The sequence below is a fragment of the Garra rufa genome, chromosome 14 (genome assembly GCF_049309525.1).
Source record: "Garra rufa chromosome 14, GarRuf1.0, whole genome shotgun sequence".
NCBI lineage: Eukaryota > Metazoa > Chordata > Actinopteri > Cypriniformes > Cyprinidae > Garra > Garra rufa.
In genome coordinates this window covers 3,653,777-3,678,519 of record NC_133374.1, presented here as the reverse complement: position 1 = coordinate 3,678,519, position 24,743 = coordinate 3,653,777, and the positions used below count along the sequence as shown (strand labels likewise).

Below are 24,743 nucleotides of genomic sequence, written 5' to 3'. Positions count from 1 at the left end.
CTAATAAACTGAACGAATATGTTACTTTTAAAACAATATACAGAAATGTAATATTTTTAACAAAATTATATATATATATAGCCACTCAAAAGTTTGGGATCAGTTCTATTTATATAATTTAAAATATAATTTATTTCTGTGATGCAAAGCTGAATTTTCATCAGCCAATTACTGACCCCAAAATTTAAACAAGGTGTTTATAACAAAATTTTTCTATTTTAAATGTTTTTTTTTTTTGTTTTTGTTTTTTATTCATCAAAGAATCCTAAAAACGTATCACAGGTTACAAAAAGAAATACTGTGTCCAACACTGATAATAAATCAGCATATTAGAATGATTTCTGAAGGATCACTGGAATATTAGAGTAATGATGCTGAAAATTCAGCATTGCATCACAGAAATAAATTATATTTTAAAGTGTATTAAAGTAGAAAACCTCTATTTTAAATTGCATTAACATTTTACAATATTACAGTTTTTCTGTATTTTTAATCAAATAAGCACAGCCTTGATGAGCAGAAAAAGCATTAAAAATCTAACTGATCCCAAACTATATTTGTAGAAATAGCCAAAAATACATAGTATGGGTTCAAATGATCATTTTTTCTTTTATGCCAGAAATCATTAGGATATTAAGATCATGTTCCATGAAGATATTTAGTACATTTCCTACCGTAAATATATCAAAACTTAATTTTTGATTAGTAATATGCATTGCTAAGGCAATCTTAAAACAAAGGCAATCTTCTCGATATTTAATTTTTTGGCACCCCTCAGATAGATTTTTTTTTCTCTTATCTTTCTCTTTCTCCTTGTGTTTGTCCTTTAACTCTTTCTCTCTCTCTCTCTCTCTCTCTCTGTGAAGATTAGCTCTTTTTAAGGTTAAACTCTATAAAAAGCGTCTTAAGTTGTCTGTCACTCTGCGCTCTGATTGGCTGGATGATGCCTGTTGTGATGCACATTTAACCGTCCAATGGCGTCGCTAGACTGTGACGGAGTGAAGGCCCCCTTCTGCGGACACTTTCCCGGGGCCAGAGACGACATTGAGTGTGTGTTTATGTGAGTGTGACGTGAGGTTAACATCTATAAATAGACAAATATTGACCTCGTCTCTAGAATCAGCAGTCAGGGCGTCATTATGTGCGTGTGTTAAACATGCGTTCGTCTCTTAATTAGATCCGTTCACGGGTCTCTGCAGGTTTGTGTTCTGGAAGTGACTCTCTCTGTGGACTCAAGTCTCTCATTCAGCGCTTAATTAGACTCTCTTCGGTCCCTCGGTAGTGAACGAACCGCACGTGTTACAGTCTGACTCGGCACCTTTCATTTTGTACACTTTGTTTTTTCTTTTGGGTATTTGACTGCTTGATTGGTTATTTTAATATCAGAGTGTTTTTGCATCTTGCTTGGATTGTAAATAAAAGTGAATAATGTTATTTGTTAAGTTGCTGTCTGGATATCTTACAAATCATCTCCACTGAGCGTTAAAAGTAAGAAGAAAAAAAAACTAAAAATTACACTAAATTAATTTAAATTATTACAAAAAAAAAAATATATATATATATATATGTGTATATATATATATATATATATTAGTTATTTCATTTATTTTATTGTATTTAGTCCTGAATTTATTTTTGAATTATTATTTTTGTATTTATTTACTTATTTTAAAATTGTCAATAGTGATTATTTGTAACTGTCAAGCTTTTATAAATATCACGAATTGGTTTTAAGAACACAAATGTATGCATTATTAAATAAACATTACAGTTTAAATGAAAGAATAAAAATGAAGTTTAAAAATCAATGCAGAAAATATTACATACAAAAAGAGCAATACATTGTAATGCAATATAAGTAATAACAGGGTGATCTAGACTTTATGAGTTACCATAGCCATAAAGAGTGTTTCATAGGTTACCGTGGTGATTTAAAATCTTTGATGGGTTACCAAGGTGTTTGAGTTACCATGGCGATTAAGAGTGTTTCATAGGTTACCGTGGTTATTTAAAATCTTTGATGGGTTACCAAGGTGCTTGAGTTACCATGGCGATTAAAAGTGTTTCATAGGTTACCGTGGTTATTTAAAATCTTTGATGGGTTACCAAGGTGTTTGAGTGTTTCATAGGTTACCGTGGTTATTTAAAATATTTGATGGGTTACCGAGGTGTTTGAGTTACCATGGCGATTAAGAGTGTTTCATAGGTTACCGTGGTTATTTAAAATCTTTGATGGGTTACCAAGGTGTTTGAGTTACCATGGCGATTAAGAGTGTTTCATAGGTTACTGTGGTTATTTAAAATCTTTGATGGGTTACCAAGGTGTTTGAGTGTTCCATAGGTTACCGTGGTGATTTAAAATCTTTGATGGGTTACCAAGGTGCTTGAGTTACCATGGCGATTAAAAGTGTTTCATAGGTTACCGTGGTTATTTAAAATCTTTGATGGGTTACCAAGGTGTTTGAGTTACCATGGCGATTAAGAGTGTTTCATAGGTTACCGTGGTTATTTAAAATCTTTGATGGGTTACCAAGGTGTTTGAGTTACCATGGCGATTAAGAGTGTTTCATAGGTTACCGTGGTTATTTAAAATCTTTGATGGGTTACCAAGGTGTTTGAGTTACCATGGCGATTAAGAGTGTTTCATAGGTTACCGTGGTTATTTAAAATCTTTGATGGGTTACCAAGGTGTTTGAGTGTTTCATAGGTTACCGTGGTTATTTAAAATATTTGATGGGTTACCGAGGTGTTTGAGTTACCATGGCGATTAAGAGTGTTTCATAGGTTACCGTGGTTATTTAAAATCTTTGATGGGTTACCAAGGTGTTTGAGTTACCATGGCGATTAAGAGTGTTTCATAGGTTACTGTGGTTATTTAAAATCTTTGATGGGTTACCAAGGTGTTTGAGTGTTCCATAGGTTACCGTGGTGATTTAAAATCTTTGATGGGTTACCAAGGTGCTTGAGTTACCATGGCGATTAAAAGTGTTTCATAGGTTACCGTGGTTATTTAAAATCTTTGATGGGTTACCAAGGTGTTTGAGTTACCATGGCGATTAAGAGTGTTTCATAGGTTACCGTGGTTATTTAAAATCTTTGATGGGTTACCAAGGTGTTTGAGTTACCATGGCGATTAAGAGTGTTTCATAGGTTACCGTGGTTATTTTAAATCTTTAATGGGTTACCAAGGTGGTTGAGTGTTTTATGAGTTACCATGGCAATTAAGATTGTTTTATAGGTTACTATGGTGATCTAGAGTCTTTGATGGGTTGCAAAGGTGGTTGAGTGTTTTATGAATGACTAAGGTAATTGAATTTTTTATAGGTTGCCATGGTGATTAAGAGTGTTTTTAGGTTACTGTGGTGATTTAGAATCTTTGATATTTATATTTTATTTTTTTATTTATTGATGAGACTGATTGGATTCACTAGTAATTGATTAAATTAAATAATAAAATTGCTAAAAACTTTTTTTGTTGCATTTAATATTATGATTGACAGGATTCTGCAGTTGGTTCTGATAACACAGTTTCTCCCGCTGGTTTGGAGCAGTTTTCCACGTCTTATCTCTCTGACCGTTATTCCAGGAGTGGATTCCAGGAGCTCTGCCTTTTATGGTGTGGTTCTTGAGTCCAGACATCCCATAATGCACTGGTTCAGCTCTCTATATGTCAGCAGAGAGTGACAGTGCTCTTGTTCTCCAGCAATCCGTCAGCTCATGGCGTCTCGTTACAGCACCAGCTCCGTCAGTGGCGCTCCGCTCCGGCCCAGACTGCACAGCTGCTTCCAGGAGGAATCCTCCATCCGCTTCAGTCGATACCATGGTGATACACTGGACCAGTCATCCTGGGCCGAGTCCACTGGGGGTTGCCAAGGTAATCAAGAGTTTTGTATTGGTCACAATGGTTCATGAGAATCTTTGACAAGTTACCCTTGAAAATCAACTGTCTTATAGGTCTTGAGAGTCTTTAATAGGTTAACATGATGATTTAAAAACTTCTGAAAGATTACCAAAGTAATTAATAAGGTTACCAAGGAATTTGACAGTTTTATATGGGTTACTACATTGATTTAGTCTTTGATGGGATACCAAGGTAATTAAGCATTTTATAGGTTACCAAGGTGATCAAGAACATTTTACGTGATACCAAGGTGTTTGATTATTTTTTTGTGTTACCATGGTAATCAAGTGTTTTGTAGGTTACTAAAATGGTTGAGAGAGTTTTTTTATGGGTTCCCTTGGTGCATTAGTATTTTTGATAGGTTACAATGGTAATCAAGCCTTTTGATGGTTATCACAGTGACCGAGAGTCTTTAATAGGTTACCAGGGTGATTTAAAAATCATAGGATACCAAGGTGTTTCTAGGTTACCAAGGTGTTACCAAGTGTTTCTGTGGGTTACTAAGGTAATCAAGATTATTGTAGGGTACTAAGGTGGTTCAGTTTTTTTGGGTATTTTGTTAGTTACCACAGTGATTTAGAGTCTGAATAGATTACCATGGTAATTTAGAATCTTTGATAGGTTGCCAAGGTGATTAGGTGTTCCATAAATTACCAAGGCTTTTATAAGTTACCATGGTAATTTAGTTTTTTTTTTTGTTGGGTTACCAAGGTAATCAAGTGTTCTGTGGGTTACTAAGGTGGCTGAGAGTGATCTAAAATCTTTGCTAGGTTACAAGACAATAGTTTTATAGGTTACCTAGGCAATCAAGAATCTATCTTTTATGGCATTCCAAGGTGTGTTACTATGGTAATCAAGTTAGTTACCACAGTAGTAATTGAGAGTCTTTAATAGGTTACCATGGTAACCAAGTGTTTTGTAGGTTACCACGGTGGATGATGGTTTTTTATGGGTTACCATGGTAATCAAAAATGTTGATAGGTTACCAAAGTAATCAAGTATTTTGTTGGTTACCATGGTGATTGAGAGTCTCTTATGGGTTACCATGGTGATTTAGAATCTTTAATGGGTTACCAGGGTAATCAAATGTTTTATAGGTTACCAAGATGTTCAAGAATCTTTTATGGGATACCAAGGTGTTTTATCTTTTTTTTTATGTGTTACCATGGTAATCAAGTGTTTCATGGGTTACTACAATGATCAAGTCATTTATGGGTTGCCAAGGTGACTGAGAATGTTTTATGGGTTACCAAGGTAATTAAGTGTCTCAAAGGTTACTAAGGTGATCAAGAGTCATTTATGGTTCTAAGGTGGTTTAGTTTTTTTATAGGTTACCATGGTGATTTAGTTTTTTGATAGGTTACCAAGGTGATTTAGAAAGTGAAAGTTTTTTGGGTTACTAAGCTAATCAAGTGTTTTGTAGGTTACCAAAGTGATGAAGAGTCTTTTGGAGGTTACCATGGAGAGCATCAGTACGCGCAAGCAGGAAACCAGATCGACTGGGGTCTTGGTGACAACATACAGGGTAAGTGAGGATAGTTCATTTTAGTGCACAATGTAAAGTTCACAAAGATGCAACATTTATTTGTGGATATTTTTGTGAAGTAAAATGTTTATAAATATCAAGCTGTTGGCAGAACAATATCATTAAAATGATATACCACTGATGATCACTTGTTCACTGAGAGCTTGTTTTCTCAGTTCAGGAGACTGAGTTAATTGTTTTCATGTAAGTATTGTTTCTACTGTTTCTCTTATTGCTCGTTCAGAACATGAATGAATGTAAATAGGAGCTTCGAACATTCAACTCTAGATGAATTTGTTCTGAAATGTTTTGCTCTTGCCAAGTTTGAGATGTGAAACTCTCAAACTCATTTGACTTTTCTCTCCCCCTGGGTTTGGAGTGGTGTGAGTAATGAAACATACTGAGACTCAGTTTGACTCTAGACAGAATAAATCAGCACCCAGACTCAAACTAACCACAAAACTGATGCTTTATGTGAGCTACAGCTGCCCTGAGACCACAACCGACTGCACTGAACTGTGGAGAGAAATAAAAGTGATAAAAAAGAAAACAGAAAAGTGTGGTTTACTGACATTTCCTTTCAGCTTGATTCTCGTCATATTTTGACTTTATTCTTGAAATATTATGACATTAATCTCATAATATTTAGACTTTAAACTCATAGTGTTTCGACTTTCTTCTCATAGTATTCGACTTTCTTCTCGTAATGTTTCGACTTTCTTCTCGTAGTATTCGACTTTATTCTCGTAGTGTTTCGACTTTCTTCTCGTAGTATTCGACTTTATTCTCGTAGTGTTTCGACTTTATTCTCGTAGTGTTTCGACTTTATTCTCGTAGTGTTTCGACTTTATTCTCGTAGTGTTTCGACTTTATTCTCGTAGTATTTGACTTTATTCTCGTCATATTTCGACTTTATTCTCATAGTATTCGACTTTATTCTGGTAGTATTTTGACTTAATTCTCATAGTATTTCGACTTTAATCTTGTAGTATTTTGACTTTCTTCTCGTAGTATTTAGACATTATTCTCATAGTATTTCGACTTTAATCTCATAGTATTTTGACTTTCTTCTCGTAGTATTTAGACAGTATTCTCGTAGTATTTTGACTTTCTTCTCATAGTATTCGACTTTCTTCTGGTTGTGACCATCCCACATATAGTTTGGGTCACAAATTAAATGATTTATATATTTCACTTTTACTTGTGTATTTCTATGTGTACGTGTATATGAGCTCTTCTGTATTTAAATAACTTAAAAGCATGTACTGTATAGACGGTTTCAACAACAACAACATAATAAACGTTACTGCGCATGCGTGCTTTTGTGGCCCTAACTTAACTTCCGGTAGACATCCAAATAGAATCAATAACAACAGCTAAATCCTTCTAGAGTAGATTATTTTTTTAATAACAAGCGAAATATGTTGGCTGCGTAAATTAGATGTATTAAAAATGCAAACTCATTCTCTGCCAGCAGGAGGTGCTTTAAGCACGAGAAACGAGGTTTCCCCGGTAATGGCTATAGACAAAGCAGCTCTTAATTTACAAACGCTGCCTTATGCAGGATGAAATGAAAATGACATTTTCTAAAGACAGTCTTTCTTCAGAAATACAGTGATATAAAAACACCCACGCCTCGGTTTGATTTTTAAACGTGCATTACGTGCTCATGTTTATTCAACAAAGCCTATTGGAAAATCGGTCGGTTTTTATATCGTGGCAGGTCGCCACAAATAAATAAATGTTTGGGAAACACATACCACAGCACAATAACCTGAGACCAACTTCATTACTCATTATTAGCTGCGTTTGTAGCCCGCGACACGAACCAGACAGATAAACAAACACAGACCGGAAGTTAACTTAGGTCCAGGCGCGTGCGCCCGATGAAACCGTCTATAGTGAGTTTACACTGAACAGTTTAGCTGCATCTTCTGAATTCCGAGTGGCAGTTGAGAGAGTTGGGTTACCACGACGACTGCAGCGCATCCTCAGACAACAAAGAGGACTCGTGAAAGCAACAAGTAACTCTTGTCTCTCTTATTTACTGCAAAGGTTGGTTAAATTAATTAAATATCTTATCAAACTGTAATTTACATGCTTTAATGTACATATAATTTGTTTCAACTGATTATTTTATTAATAATTTTAAGATGTCTATGTCATATAGAAGTTTGTTCATGTATCCAACTGAGTGATCTATGTTTATTACTTACCGTAACTACTTACCTGAGCTGTCTACCTGACACACTAATGTTAATTTAGCCAGTTTGTATAAGGATTAGAGCATTTCTGTACATATGGTCAAGGTTTCATGTTGTTATGTGTGTATTGATTTATTTATTGAGATTTAAAGTGTCTTACTGACTCTAAAATACAAACGTGTATGTATAATAAACAGACAACAAAGAGGACTCGTGAAAGCAACAAGTAACTCTTGTCTCTCTCTCTTATTTACTGCAAAGACTACTGCTTACAGTCTTCCCGACTGCCAGGGACCTGTAACATGGTAGTATTTCGACTTTCTTCTCATAGTATTCGACTTTCTTCTGGTAGTATTTCGACTTTCTTCTCATAGTATTCGACTTTATTCTGGTAGTATTTTGACTTAATTCTCATAGTATTCGACTTTCTTCTGGTAGTATTTTGACTTAATTCTCATAGTATTTCGACTTTATTCTGGTAGTATTTCGACTTTAATCTCGTAGTATTCGACTTTATTCTGGTAGTATTTTGACTTAATTCTCAGTATTTCGACTTTATTCTTGTAGTATTTCGGCTTTAATCTCATAGTATTTCGACTTTCTTCTCGTAGTATTAAGACATTATTCTCGTAGTATTTTGACTTTCTTCTCATAGTATTCGACTTTATTCTGGTAGTATTTCGACTTTCTTCACATAGTATTCGACTTTATTCTGGTAGTATTTCCACTTCAATCTCATAGTATTCGACTTTATTCTGGTAGTATTTTGACTTAATTCTCATAGTGTCACGTATTGGTCGTCTTGTCATCATGAACTCTTGCACACACATTCTGGACTGCAATCCCCATAAGCCACTGCACCAATCACTGCACACAGCTGCTCCTCGTTTCCCACTGCACTGATTGCTGCACACATCTGTTTCACATTGACTCTCATGCATTTAAGCCACTGACACACACAGCCACCTTGCGAAGTCTTATTGTTCCGTATGGTCTGTATTTCCGAGCGTTTCTTCCCGAGTTTGTTTTCCCTGTGTTTTGATTCCTGGACTCCCTCCCGTGTTTGATTCTTGCTGCCAGCCCCGACCTTTCTGCCTGTTTTTTGACGACGATTTCTGCCTGCCCCTTTGTGTTTGTTTTGTTTCAATAAATGCTGCAAATGGATCCGTACGTCTCTGACCTTCCTTGTGACAGAAGACTTCGCCGCTACAAGGACCCAGCAGCTAGTTTGGTGTCATCCGGTTCCAGCACGAACCCCACTGTACAGATCATGCGTCTCAAGCAGGGTGAGCGGACTATTGAGGATTATGCTATGGACTTTATTGAATTGGCAAATCTGTCTTCTATGGATGATCAATGCCTTATGATTTTCTTCCGTGGAGGACTCTTAGAGCCATTGGCTTCCCTCATGCCAATGTTTGAACCTGGCTGGACTTTGCAATATTATGTGGATCTTGCTCTTTTGTTGTGTGGCTCTCCTTTTACTGTGGGAATTGTGGAGGAGGACCATCTTTCCACAGTAAGTTCCAGCTCAGAGCCACAGCATAAGATATCTGCCAACCCAGGAGACCGTCTAGTTCGTCTTCGCCAGAACAACCGGCCTATTGAGGAGTATGTGGCTGACTTCTGCGAACTATGTCACCAGGTGGATTTCACTGTCATTTTTTTCAAGCACATTTTTTATTATGGACTGAACCAGGAGTTAAAACCCAGTATGCCTTTACACATCCCGCACTGGACACTTGAACGATACATAGACTATGCTCTCCTGCTGGCCGGTTCAACATTTACTGTTGGGACTGCGGATGAGGAGCCCCACAGTCCTACAGCACCCATATCACCAGAACTTTCACACATCCCATCTGTCATGCCTGGAACGGTTCGAGCCACATCTACCAAACCGCCCAAGTCTGCAAGCAAGATGGCTGCCACGCCTGAGTATGCACCCAAGATGGCTACCGCCAAGTCAGAGTCTCCGCTGGTTCCGCCCAGCCTTCCAGAGTCTCCGCTGGGGTCGTCCAGTTCTCCAGAGCCCGCTCCTCAAGAGCGCCGTCCAGAGCCCTCTCCTCAAGAGAGTCTTCCAGAGCCTCCGCTGGTTCAGCCCAGCCTTCCAGAGCCTCCGCTGGTTCAGCCCGGCCTTCCAGAGCCTCCGCTGGTTCCGCCCGGCCTTCCAGAGTCTCCGCTGGTTCCGCCCGGCCTTCCAAAGTCTCCGCTGGTCCCGCCCGGCCTTCCAGAGTCTCCGCTGGTCCCGCCCGGCCTTCCAGAGTCTCCGCTGGTTCCGCCCGGCCTTCCAGAGTCTTCGCTGGTCCCGCCCGGCCTTCCAGAGCCTCCGCTGGTTCCGCCCAGCCTTCCAGAGCCTCCGCTGGTTCAGCCCAGTCTTCCAGAGCCTCCGCTGGTTCCATCCAGTCGTCCTGAGATTCCTGTCTGCGCGGTTCTGGTCACGGAGGCCATGCATGGACGGTGTGAGTTCTCCCACCCACCCTCCCTGCTGCTCCAGTCCCGCCACCTCTGTCTCCTGACAGTCCCTCTGCTCACCCACATCCCACCTTCGGTGCAGAGGACTTGCCGTGGGACTGCCAGTTTCCATCGATGTCCAGACTGAAGGATCCCTCACCATCACCTCCAGTCTCAGAGTCCTGGACTCCACCTCGGTCCTCCGACCCTGCGGCTCCACCCCGGCTCTGTGCTCCCTCGTCTCCGTTGTCGGCCCACCAGCTCCTCCGGGCTCCATCGTCTCTCCGGCTCCGCCCCGGTCAGTCGTCGCCCCACCTTCGCCTCTGGACTCTACTCCTCCGGCTGCGCCTCGTCACTCCGTCCTGCCGGCTCTGTGGACCTCCTCCCTCCCGTGGGCACAGCCTCGATCCTCTGTCACTCCGGCTCCGCTGCGTACCTCCGGACCTCAATCTCCGCCGGGGTCGCCAGAGCCTTGGGTTCCGCCTTGGCCCTCCGGATCCTCTGTGTCGTCCAGGACCATCGACTCTCCGGTTCCGCCTCGGGCTCCACCGGCTCCACCTCCGTCGGTCTGCCCCATGCAGGAGCCAACCCTTCCTCCGCCATGGCTTCTCCCTCCGTCGGCTCTGCCGCAGTTCATAGTTCCAGTACCCCTACATGGACCTGGCCCTCCATCCCTCCCCCTGTTCCGCCTCCGCTCCACCACCCTCCGGGTTTCATTAGGTGGTTAGAGCGTCTGGAAGCCGCTCCTTGGGGAGGGGCTCTGTCACGTATTGGTCGTCTTGTCATCATGAACTCTTGCACACACATTCTGGACTGCAATCCCCATAAGCCACTGCACCAATAACTGCACACAGCTGCTCCTCGTTTCCCACTGCACTGATTGCTGCACACATCTGTTTCACATTGACTCTCATGCATTTAAGCCACTGACACACACAGCCACCTTGCGAAGTCTTATTGTTCCGTATGGTCTGTATTTCTGAGCGTTTCTTCCCGAGTTTGTTTTCCCTGTGTTTTGATTCCTGGACTCCCTCCCGTGTTTGATTCTTGCTGCCAGCCCCGACCTTTCTGCGTGTTTTTTGACGACGATTTCTGCCTGCCCCTTTGTGTTTGTTTTGTTTCAATAAATGCTGCAAATGGATCCGTACGTCTCTGACCTTCCTTGTGACACATAGTATTTCGACTTTATTCTTGTAGTATTTCGACTTTCTTCTCGTAGTGTTCGACTTTATTCTGGTAGTATTTTGACTTAATTCTCATAGTATTTCGACTTTATTCTGGTAGTATTTCCACTTCAATCTCATAGTATTCGACTTTATTCTGGTAGTATTTCCACTTTCTTCACATAGTATTCAACTTTATTCTGGTAGTATTTCCACTTCAATCTCATAGTATTTCGACTTTAATCTCGTAGTATTTCGACTTTCTTCTCGTAGTATTCGACTTTATTCTGGTAGTATTTCCACTTTCTTCACATAGTATTCGACTTTATTCTGGTAGTATTTCCACTTGAATCTCATAGTATTTCGACTTTAATCTCGTAGTATTTCGACTTTCTTCTCATAGTATTTCGACTTTATTCTGGTAGTATTTCCACTTCAATCTCATAGTATTCGACTTTATTCTGGTAGTATTTCCACTTTCTTCACATAGTATTCGACTTTATTCTGGTAGTATTTCCACTTGAATCTCATAGTATTTCGACTTTAATCTCGTAGTATTTCGACTTTCTTCTCGTAGTATTCGACTTTATTCTGGTAGTATTTCGACTTTCTTCTCATAGTATTCGACTTTATTCTGGTAGTATTTCCACTTCAATCTCATAGTATTCGACTTTATTCTGGTAGTATTTCGACTTTCTTCACATAGTATTCGACTTTATTCTGGTAGTATTTCCACTTCAATCTCATAGTATTCGACTTTATTCTGGTAGTATTTCCACTTCAATCTCATAGTATTCGACTTTATTCTGGTAGTATTTCCACTTCAATCTCATAGTATTCGACTTTATTCTGGTAGTATTTCCACTTCAATCTCATAGTATTCGACTTTATTCTGGTAGTATTTCCACTTCAATCTCATAGTATTCGACTTTATTCTGGTAGTATTTTGACTTAATTCTCATAGTATTTCGACTTTATTCTTGTAGTATTTCGACTTTCTTCTCGTAGTATTCGACTTTATTCTGGTAGTATTTTGACTTTCTTCTCGTAATATTCGACTTTATTCTGGTAGTATTTTGACTTTCTTCTCATAGTATTCGACTTTATTCTGGTAGTATTTTGACTTTCTTCTCGTAGTATTTCCACTTCAATCTCATAGTATTTCGACTTTCTTCTCGTAGTATTCGACTTTATTCTGGTAGTATTAGACTTTTTTCTCGTAGTGTTCGACTTTATTCTGGTAATATTTTGACTTTCTTCTCATAGTATTTCCACTTCAATCTCATAGTATTTCGACTTTCTTCTCGTAGTATTCGACTTTATTCTGGTAGTATTAGACTTTTTTCTCGTAGTATTCGACTTTATTCTGGTAGTATTTCGACTTTTTTCTGGTAGTATTTCGACTTTTTTCTTGTAGTGTTCGACTTTATTCTGGTAGTATTAGACTTTTTTCTCGTAGTGTTCGACTTTATTCTGGTAGTATTTCGACTTTTTTCTTGTAGTGTTCGACTTTATTCTGGTAGTATTTTGACTTTCTTCTCATAGTATTTCCACTTCAATCTCATAGTATTTCGACTTTCTTCTCGTAGTATTCGACTTTATTCTGGTAGTATTTCGACTTTCTTCTCATAGTATTCGACTTTATTCTGGTAGTATTTTGACTTTCTTCTCGTAGTGTTCGACTTTATTCTGGTAGTATTAGACTTTTTTCTCGTAGTGTTCGACTTTATTCTGGTAGTATTTCGACTTTTTTCTTGTAGTGTTCGACTTTATTCTGGTAGTATTTCGACTTTATTCTCATAGTATTCGACTTTATTCTCGTAGTGTTCGACTTTATTCTGGTAGTATTTTGACTTTCTTCTCGTAGTGTTCGACTTTATTCTGGTAGTATTAGACTTTTTTCTCGTAGTGTTCGACTTTATTCTGGTAATATTTTGACTTTCTTCTCATAGTATTCGACTTTATTCTGGTAGTATTAGACTTTTTTCTTGTAGTGTTCGACTTTATTCTGGTAGTATTTTGACTTTCTTCTCATAGTATTTCCACTTCAATCTCATAGTATTTCGACTTTCTTCTCGTAGTATTCGACTTTATTCTGGTAGTATTTCGACTTTCTTCTCATAGTATTCGACTTTATTCTGGTAGTATTTTGACTTTCTTCTCGTAGTGTTCGACTTTATTCTGGTAGTATTAGACTTTTTTCTCGTAGTGTTCGACTTTATTCTGGTAGTATTTCGACTTTTTTCTTGTAGTGTTCGACTTTATTCTGGTAGTATTTCGACTTTATTCTCATAGTATTTCCACTTCAATCTCATAGTATTTCGACTTTCTTCTCGTAGTATTCGACTTTATTCTGGTAGTATTTCGACTTTATTCTCATAGTATTCGACTTTATTCTGGTAGTATTTTGACTTTAATCTCATAGTATTTCGGCTTTAATCTCATAGTATTTCGACTTTAATATCATAGTATTTTGACTTTCTTCTCGTAGTATTTAGTCATTATTCTCGTAGTATTTCGACTTTAATCTCATAGTATTCGACTTTATTCTGGTAGTATTTCGACTTTCTTCTCGTAGTATTCGACTTTATTCTGGTAGTATTTCGACTTTATTCTCATAGTATTCGACTTTATTCTCGTAGTGTTCGACTTTATTCTGGTAGTATTTTGACTTTCTTCTCGTAGTGTTCGACTTTATTCTGGTAGTATTAGACTTTTTTCTCGTAGTGTTCGACTTTATTCTGGTAGTATTTCGACTTTTTTCTTGTAGTGTTCGACTTTATTCTGGTAGTATTTTGACTTTCTTCTCATAGTATTTCCACTTCAATCTCATAGTATTTCGACTTTCTTCTCGTAGTATTCGACTTTATTCTGGTAGTATTTCGACTTTATTCTCATAGTATTCGACTTTATTCTGGTAGTATTTTGACTTTAATCTCATAGTATTTCGGCTTTAATCTCATAGTATTTCGACTTTAATATCATAGTATTTTGACTTTCTTCTCGTAGTATTTAGTCATTATTCTCGTAGTATTTCGACTTTAATCTCATAGTATTCGACTTTATTCTGGTAGTATTTCGACTTTCTTCTCGTAGTATTCGACTTTATTCTGGTAGTATTTCGACTTTCTTCTCGTAGTATTCGACTTTATTCTGGTAGTATTTCGACTTTATTCTCATAGTATTCGACTTTATTCTGGTAGTATTTCAACTTTATTCTCATAGTATTCGACTTTATTCTGTCAGTATTTTGACTTTAATCTCGTAGTATTTCGACTTTCTTCTCATAGTATTCTACTTTATTCTGGTAGTATTTCGACTTTCTTCTCGTAGTATTCGACTTTATTCTGGTAGTATTTTGACTTTAATCTCATAGTATTTCGGCTTTAATCTCATAGTATTTCCACTTTAATATCATAGTATTTTGACTTTCTTCTCATAGTATTCGACTTTATTCTGGTAGTATTTTGACTTTCTTCACATAGTATTCGACTTTGTTCACATAGTATTCGACTTTATTCTGGTAGTATTTCCACTTCAATCTCATAGTATTCGACTTTATTCTGGTAGTATTTCCACTTCAATCTCATAGTATTCGACTTTATTCTGGTAGTATTTCCACTTCAATCTCATAGTATTCGACTTTATTCTGGTAGTATTTCCACTTCAATCTCATAGTATTCGACTTTATTCTGGTAGTATTTTGACTTAATTCTCATAGTATTTCGACTTTATTCTTGTAGTATTTCGACTTTCTTCTCGTAGTATTCGACTTTATTCTGGTAGTATTTTGACTTTCTTCTCGTAATATTCGACTTTATTCTGGTAGTATTTTGACTTTCTTCTCATAGTATTCGACTTTATTCTGGTAGTATTTTGACTTTCTTCTCGTAGTATTCGACTTTATTCTGGTAGTATTAGACTTTTTTCTCGTAGTGTTCGACTTTATTCTGGTAATATTTTGACTTTCTTCTCATAGTATTTCCACTTCAATCTCATAGTATTTCGACTTTCTTCTCGTAGTATTCGACTTTATTCTGGTAGTATTAGACTTTTTTCTCGTAGTATTCGACTTTATTCTGGTAGTATTTCGACTTTTTTCTGGTAGTATTTCGACTTTTTTCTTGTAGTGTTCGACTTTATTCTGGTAGTATTAGACTTTTTTCTCGTAGTGTTCGACTTTATTCTGGTAGTATTTCGACTTTTTTCTTGTAGTGTTCGACTTTATTCTGGTAGTATTTTGACTTTCTTCTCATAGTATTTCCACTTCAATCTCATAGTATTTCGACTTTCTTCTCGTAGTATTCGACTTTATTCTGGTAGTATTTTGACTTTCTTCTCATAGTATTTCCACTTCAATCTCATAGTATTTCGACTTTCTTCTCGTAGTATTCGACTTTATTCTGGTAGTATTTCGACTTTCTTCTCATAGTATTCGACTTTATTCTGGTAGTATTTTGACTTTCTTCTCGTAGTGTTCGACTTTATTCTGGTAGTATTAGACTTTTTTCTCGTAGTGTTCGACTTTATTCTGGTAGTATTTCGACTTTTTTCTTGTAGTGTTCGACTTTATTCTGGTAGTATTTCGACTTTATTCTCATAGTATTCGACTTTATTCTCGTAGTGTTCGACTTTATTCTGGTAGTATTTTGACTTTCTTCTCGTAGTGTTCGACTTTATTCTGGTAGTATTAGACTTTTTTCTCGTAGTGTTCGACTTTATTCTGGTAGTATTTCGACTTTTTTCTTGTAGTGTTCGACTTTATTCTGGTAGTATTTTGACTTTCTTCTCATAGTATTTCCACTTCAATCTCATAGTATTTCGACTTTCTTCTCGTAGTATTCGACTTTATTCTGGTAGTATTTCGACTTTATTCTCATAGTATTCGACTTTATTCTGGTAGTATTTTGACTTTAATCTCATAGTATTTCGGCTTTAATCTCATAGTATTTCGACTTTAATATCATAGTATTTTGACTTTCTTCTCGTAGTATTTAGTCATTATTCTCGTAGTATTCGACTTTATTCTGGTAGTATTTTGACTTTAATCTCATAGTATTTCGGCTTTAATCTCATAGTATTTCGACTTTAATATCATAGTATTTTGACTTTCTTCTCGTAGTATTTAGTCATTATTCTCGTAGTATTTCGACTTTAATCTCATAGTATTCGACTTTATTCTGGTAGTATTTCGACTTTCTTCTCGTAGTATTCGACTTTATTCTGGTAGTATTTCGACTTTCTTCTCGTAGTATTCGACTTTATTCTGGTAGTATTTCGACTTTATTCTCATAGTATTCGACTTTATTCTGGTAGTATTTCAACTTTATTCTCATAGTATTCGACTTTATTCTGTCAGTATTTTGACTTTAATCTCGTAGTATTTCGACTTTCTTCTCGTAGTATTAAGACATTATTCTCGTAGTATTTTGACTTTCTTCTCATAGTATTCTACTTTATTCTGGTAGTATTTCGACTTTCTTCTCGTAGTATTCGACTTTATTCTGGTAGTATTTTGACTTTAATCTCATAGTATTTCGGCTTTAATCTCATAGTATTTCCACTTTAATATCATAGTATTTTGACTTTCTTCTCATAGTATTCGACTTTATTCTGGTAGTATTTTGACTTTCTTCACATAGTATTCGACTTTGTTCACATAGTATTCGACTTTCTTCTGGTAGTATTTTGACTTAATTCTCATAGTATTTCGACTTTATTCTGGTAGTATTTCCACTTCAATCTCATAGTATTTCGACTTTATTCTGGTAGTATTTCCACTTCAATCTCATAGTATTTCGACTTTAATCTCGTAGTATTTCGACTTTAATCTTGTAGTATTTCGACTTTAATCTCATAGTATTTCGACTTTAATCTCGTAGTATTTGGCACAGAGTACAGTTCACCTCTCCCAAATGAAGCGGACAAGGAGGGGGGCTAAACTGTGTCAGTGACACCTGACTTTCTTACAAATAACGCACATTTCATTCAAAATATTATAAACACAGACCAATAATTTGCACATTTTTTTATTTATTTAATTGTGTGAAATGGCTAATAAAATAGGTATTTAAAAAAAAGACTAATTGGTTTAGTCTTGACGTCTGGTCGTGAGTGACAGTGTTGGGGGATGGGAAATCTGTTGATTGTCGATTACAAAGTAAACACAGCGATGGAGAGAAAAAGGCCAAAGCTGTCAGGTGCCCAATTTAGGAAAAAAGAAAAGAAGATGAGGAGAAACTGGCAAAAGATAAATGTATGCAGCAATGTTCTCTCTGTATGATTAAGGTATTCATGTCATTGTGTTAATTAATGGTATAACGTTAACTCTTAGGTTTGTTAGCCTTCTTGCTTATGATGCTTGCTATGTTTACCTTGTTAAAAAAAACAAAACAATAAAAGCCTAATATACAAACCATCACAGAAATTCTAATGGTTTCTATTAAATACCATTATGAACCATTAACTTCTTCCAGTGAAACTATTACAAAATTCCTTATTGTAGTGTGTTTTGGGCACTTTTCCAATAGGATTTACCATCCCACCCACCAACAGAATCCATCATATACCAGCAGACACTGTTGTACTTACCATTAAAACCAATACAATTCCCATTATAACCATTAAATCCATTACATTTTCTATTATTTTTGGGCAGGTTTCTATTTTTTTTTTTTTTTTTTTTTTTAGCAGCATTAATCATTCAATAGGGGAGCATATCTCATATGATGCCATTATTGATGACTTTGCATCTAAAGGTCAGAAATGTCAGATTTTAGTTTCAGTTTGTGTTTTCTATTCTGCAGTGAAATAATTTAATTTTCTTTAGTGTTTCTTATTATTTGTTTGTACAGAGTATATTTATTTAAGTTATGAGCAGTTTATTTTTTTATTTTTTTTGTTGCAAAAATTGGTCTGTTACGGGATGACATATAGTATTACTACAATAAAACGTGATTATATTATATTATTATATAACTGATTATATTATGAACCTGTTGAGTTATAACTCACTGAGCCTCAGGAAATGAAGCTTGTGTTTATTTCTCATCTATGACTCAGTTTCAGCTCCCAGCAGTTCTGGTGTGGGCGTGGTCAGAGCGATGGGGGACAGCTACTTCCTGTCTGCAGATGTGAGCGGGTTCGAGCCTCATGAAGTGGTGCTGCTGGCCTATAATCAGTGTGTGGTTATTCACGCTGAGAAGGTGCGTGTGTGTGAGCTCATGAGATATATTTAGTACAGCATACTGACTGCTATTTTTGGAACACAGTATGCAGTATGTTCACTGTGCAGAATATGTCATGTATGTATACGTGTGATATATATGTGAACTTGGAGCACAAAACCAGTCATAAGTAGCAGGGGTTTATTTGTAGCAATAGCCAAAAATCATTAGGATATCATGTTCCATGAAAATATTTTGTAAATTTCATACCGTAATTTATCAAAACTTAATTTTTTAATTAGTAATATGCATTGCTAAGAACTTAATTTGGACAACTTTAAAGGCGATTTTCTCAATATTTCGATTGTGCACCCTCAGGTTCCAGATTTTCAAATAGTGTCAATATTGTCCTATCCTAATAAACCATACATCAATGGAAAGTGCAGGGTGCATGTGGATTAAAAATATAAAATAATATGAATAAAATAAACATTTTTGCTAGACTTTGAGCTTGTATTGGATTCAGTGTGTGGTTAGTCACTTTCTTCTTTGATTTTTTTTTCTTATTTGGAGCAGGACAGTTTTTCTCAATTTTACATAATGTTGTGTTTTTGTCAATTTGTTGGTTATTTAAAATAAGTTTGTATAGCTTTTACTCATTTTACTGTTTTAGTTATTTAGTGCATCAGGTTTAATGAGAAATGCAACTAGCTGAAATAATTTAATTTTTAATACATTTTTTTTTTTTTTTTAGTTAAGTGTAATAACCCTGTTATGATGTCCAGTGCATAGTATTAAAAAATTGAGTGTTTTTGCTTAAAACAAGAAAAGCATATTTTGCTGTGAGGTTAGAAAAATAATCATGTTTACTCTTTGAATTAAGTAAAAAAAAAAAAATCTGATTAGATATTTTTTTGTGGTTTAACAGTTTTTGTGGTTTAAATCTTGTGTGTATATATATATATATATATATATGTATATATATGTGAGCAATTCCAGCGTTACGGACGTGACATTCAAGGTCAAAACCTGAAATATAAATCCTCATAAATTTTATTCTTTACCAATATATTGAACCATCTCTTTATATTTTTGAAACCCCTTAAAATAGAGTCCAGACATCAGAAAAGTTTCAGTCTAAAACCCTGTTTTATATTTTAAATGAGGGAAATACACATACGTTACAGACGTGACAAAAAAAAGACTCGAGTTTCTGGGAGACAACATATTTTGTAAAATTTCTGCGATTTACAGTGCACAAACCAGAAGTAACAATATCTGCCGAATTGACAAGGGTTGGCTATTTACAAAACCTAAAACATCAGTTTTGTTTAAATTTTCGCTTTTATGTTTCAGAGGAAAAATCAGCATTACGGACGTGACATCTCTCCGTTACGGACGTGACCGTTCTGAAAGCGGAATTTATCCGACTATGGAAATGCGTATAAAATGCTTTAAAAACTTTAACTGAGACGTCTAATAGTAACTTATAGTAAGTAATAAACATTCATTTAGGCCATTATTTAACTAATTAATGTATACAAAAATGAGACATTTTAATGTTTTTATTAATAAACTAATGTTTTCTTGTGAGCTGCCAGATGAAATTCACAGTGCTGACTCGCATCTCCACAGGCCTATACTGGATGTGGCTTTAGAGAGAAATAAAGCCTTCATATTACATAAACGGAGAGTGTTTAATTTCGTTTTTAATTGGTTCGTTTGAAAGTAGACATTTTAAGCTAGACATATCTCTTGTAGCCTATGTGAGACAGGCTGAGTTCTGGCTCTTTTTTGAGAAACGCTCCAGCCAGAGACAGACCGAGATGGCAGAAAGCGCATCCTGTCTGTCTTTATTTGTAAAAAATAAAATAAAAAATACAAATAATAAAATTAAAAGCTTACGTTAAATCAGGTTCGAACTGAATGTTTCATTATCAGAAAAAAATGCTTTATCAGAAAAAAAAGTGATCACGCATGCACCTCCCTGTCATGCATGCGCATTAGTTTTCCGCACAAACCCTTAAATATCATTAATAAATGAGGTTAATGCTAGTGGGGATCCACATTAAAATAAATTTTCACAAGTCTACACCCGAGACAAACAGAGTTATAACCTGCAAATTGAAGGATATATTTGACGTTTTAAAATGATCTAATTGACCGATGCCGTTCCAATTCGTTGATCATTAGTTGCTGTTAATCAAGATTACGCATATGTCGCAGCATAAACTTGTTTTAATAAATCGCTTATGCATTAAATAATAAAGATACAAAACAGGTTATTAAATATGCTGAATATATTTTGTACAAATATTTATAAAATGGGAAAGCCTAATCTTCATTTTGCATCTGCATAAAATAGTGAATTATTTTTAACATGCAATGATACAAAATAAAACCAAACAAGATTTGTAATGAAGAAAAGAATATTTAGACAAATATGAGTGTTGAAACCCCACAGCACATCTCTTGCTCACTCAGCAGCATGCGCGCAGAACACGCAAAATATTGCTCTCTGCATGAATGCAGCGCAGATAGCGACACAAGTTATTTGAAATACATAAAATGTTTAAATAAGATAATACTGACAATGGAAATTATATGACATTTCAAATAGTTTTGACGATTTTTTCCCTTTAGTCCGCCTGTGCATTTCTGCACAGTAAATGCAGTCCATCTCCGCGCTATTTTTAGTTGAGAACGCAATTTCTGAAATTTTAGAATGAATTAATTTCTAAAATGTTATGATAGAAAAAAACTCAAACAGGTCACAGTATAATAGAAATACACAGGCTATCAATCATCAACTTGTGTGTGTGCCAGTATGCATATGAATTAATATGAAGCATCTGTAAGAGTCACGTCCGTAACGGTCACGTCCGTAACGCATTATTATGGCTGATAAGAGCAAAGAATTGAGATGGGCTGTTGATCATAATAAGCATGGCCATAAGTTGGCTTTGTACAGAAAGTTTCAAGTTAATTGCATTAGTAATTACTAAATTAAATAAACTTAATCTTTAAAACGTTACGGACGTGACACAACGCTGAAGCGTCCTGACGTCATGAATCTAGCCCTTATAAATCCAAAAATCATTGCTGTTTAGACAAAGTGAGTTTATTTACTTTTCATACAGGCCTCCATCTTTCTACAAAATACTTACTGTTGACATAAAATTAAAAAAATAGGCAGTCTTTAATCTCTCATTTGAAACCATGAAATACAGTCAAATGAAATTGTAATTTTACAATAGGTGCACCCATCATATGTGGTAGAAAAAAATAGCTATTTCCTTCAAATTTCTATTAAAGCACGTTGATGCAGCTAAATACAGACCTAAATGCACAACTTAAACCGGGTTTTGTTCTTTTTGTATAAACTTTATTTTTTCATGGTAAGATTGACATTTGCGTGGAATTGCTCATGTACGTGTTTGTGTATGTATATAAACTGTATATATATGTGTGTGTGTGTGTGTGTAAGTATATTTGTGTATATATATGTGTGTGTATACGCACGTGTGTGTATGTATATAAACTGTATATATATGTACGTACGTGTGTGTGTGTAAATATATGTATATTTGTATATATATGTGTGTGTGTGTATATATACGCACGTGTGTGTGTGTGTGTGTATATATATATGTATATATGTGTGTGTGTATGTGTGTATATATATATATATATACGTGTGTGTGTATGTATATAAACTGTATATATATGTACGTACGTGTGTGTGTATATGTATGTGTGTATATATGTATATGTGTGTATATGTGTGTGTGTGTGTGTGTGTGTGTGTGTGTATGTATATATATATATACACGTGTGTATGTATATAAACTGTATATATATGTACGTACGTGTGTGTATATGTATGTGTGTATATATGTATATGTGTGTGTGTGTGTGTGTGTATATATATACATATACACGTGTGTATGTATATAAACTGTATATATATGTACGTACGTGTGTGTGTATATGTATATGTGTGTGTATATATATATATATATATACACGTGTGTATGTATATAAACTGTATATATATGTACGTACGTGTGTGTATATGTATGTGTGTGTGTATATATGTATATTTGTGTATATATATGTGTGTGTGTGTGTATGTATATATATATATATATATACACACACGTGTGTATGTATATAAACTGTATATATATGTACGTACGTGTGTGTATATGTATGTGTGTATATATGTATATGTGTGTATATATATATATATGTATGTGTGTGTGTGTGTGTGTGTGTGTGTGTATATGTATGTGTATGTATATATATATGTATGTTTCTATGTATCCATTCTCTAGTGTTTCATCACAAACACATTTATTCTCTGAGCTCTGACGCTCGTTACTGTGTTTGGTTTCAGATGGCGGCTGATGGGAGTGTTGCAGGCCGGTTTACCCATAAGTCTGTGCTGCCGGCAGACATGGACCCGTTATCCGTGAGCAGCTCGCTGACCGCAGAGATGATGTTGATCATCAGCGTCGGACGCAGAAAATCTCAGTCATCCACTCTCAAACTCACCTCTGACCTTCCGGGATCTCAACTCTCTGGAAGTTATTGACATTTTTTTGTCTTTTTTGTTTTGTTTTTACAGTGTCCCTTTCATTTTTTCCATTTTTGATATGTCTTTCTATATGCCATCTCACTATATCTTGTATTGTTTATTTCAAGACTGTAAACATTTTGGCAATATTGTAACTGTCATGAATGATGGAGGAGAATATGATGACATTGCATTGCAATAAATACACACTGCCAAAATGACTTTCTTGAACCGATCACTTTTTATATCTGTAAGTGAAAGTTAATGCAAGTAAACTTGATATTTAGTTTGAAAACTTTTCAGTGATATTTATGTTGTTTTTATCTCTTATTTTATAACAAATATTCTATTGTCGTCAGAAAAATGATCAAAATTTTCCTTTAAATTTAATTTTTCTGATCCCATTAACATTGTTCCTTGTTTTAAAAATACAGTAAAAGCATCTAATTTTGATTTTTTTTTTCTCCAGAAAACAAGGCTATCTTAATGTTTTTCTTTCTACTAATTTTTTTGTATATTCATTCAAGAATCTTAGGATTTTTATTTATGGCAATGTTAAGATTCACACAATTTAATATAATAATGACTTACAATATTATGAATGGTTATAAAAATAATCCAAAAAACATATTTTGTTGTTTTAACAAGACACAATATTGTGGGTCATTTTGCTTGTCAAATTTTTAAATAAATGTTAGATACTTATACTATAAATCATTTTTTTTTTTTGCAGAGCAGATTTCCAAACAATTGAAACATCACTCATATATTCAAGTACACTATATAGTCACATTTATTTTCTGTGGTCGACTGAAACTAATTTGGCATAGTAACAATTTTAACTCCGAAATTACACATACTTTCACAAATAATTACAAAGAAATTGTAAAAGTAATATTAAATGTGAAACTGGACCACAAAACCAGTCATAAGAGTCTTTTTTCTTTAATTGAGATTTATTCATCACCGAAAGTTGAATAAATAAGCTTTCCATTGATGTATGGTTTGTTATGATAGGACAATATTTGGCTGAGATGCAACTCTTTAAATATCTGATTTAAAAAACATTGACCCTTATGACCTTATGCTTTTGTTTTCAGAAAACAAGGGTTTATATCTTGATGTTATTGTATCTTCATTTAAGAATGTTTAGATGTAGGTTTTTCATTTTTTGGCAATTTTGAGTTTCATACAATTTAATATATTAATGACTTACAATATTATGAATTTTCTGAATAAAAAAAAGAGGAGAATTTTTTGTGTTTTGCTTAAAACAAGGAAATATTTTCCAGTGGGGTTAGAAAAATAATCTTGTTAAATTTTTGAATTAAGTCGATTTTTTTAATCTTTTTTTTTATCTTGCAGAATTTTTCTTCTCATATTTTAAAAAAATATTAGAGACAAAATTACTAACAAAAAAATTAATTTAAACATTATACATGTATTCAAGTACACTATTTTGTCAAATTTATTGAATAAATTTGGCATAGAAACAATTTTCACTTAGAAATTGCTAGAAAATTGGTTAAAAAAAATTTTTTTTTTAAGTTGTCCAAATGAAGTTCTTAACTATGCATATTACTAATAAAAAATTAAGTTAATATATTTATACTAGAAAATTCACTAAATATCTTCATGGAACATGATCTTTACTTAATATCCTAATGGTTTTTGGCATAAAAGAAAAAATGATCATTTTGACCCATACAATGTATTTTTAGCTATTGATACAAATAAAAGACTGTTTTTGT

At 35.2% G+C, this 24,743-nt stretch overlaps 1 protein-coding gene across 1 annotated transcript; it reads left to right on the top strand.

Annotated features, from left to right (window-relative positions):
• The first annotated feature begins 974 nt into the window (after positions 1-974).
• On the top strand, positions 975-23,010 carry hspb12 (heat shock protein, alpha-crystallin-related, b12). The gene is made up of 6 exons (XM_073818276.1): positions 975-1,060; positions 1,178-1,199; positions 3,704-3,874; positions 5,306-5,426; positions 18,310-18,452; positions 22,813-23,010. Exons 1-6 carry the CDS (start codon positions 975-977, stop codon positions 23,008-23,010), a joined length of 741 nt encoding a protein of 246 aa, XP_073674377.1.
• Positions 23,011-24,743: the final 1,733 nt, after the last annotated feature.

Bases quoted from the DNA above. Each gene is read 5' to 3' on its own strand.
- hspb12 (XM_073818276.1), top strand. From the start codon at position 975: ATGGCGTCGCTAGACTGTGACGGAGTGAAGGCCCCCTTCTGCGGACAC. The intron at 1,061-1,177 runs GTGAGTGTGACG...TCTCTTAATTAG, and splicing joins GACATTGAGTGTGTGTTTAT to ATCCGTTCACGGGTCTCTGC. The intron at 18,453-22,812 runs GTGCGTGTGTGT...GTTTGGTTTCAG, and splicing joins TGGTTATTCACGCTGAGAAG to ATGGCGGCTGATGGGAGTGT.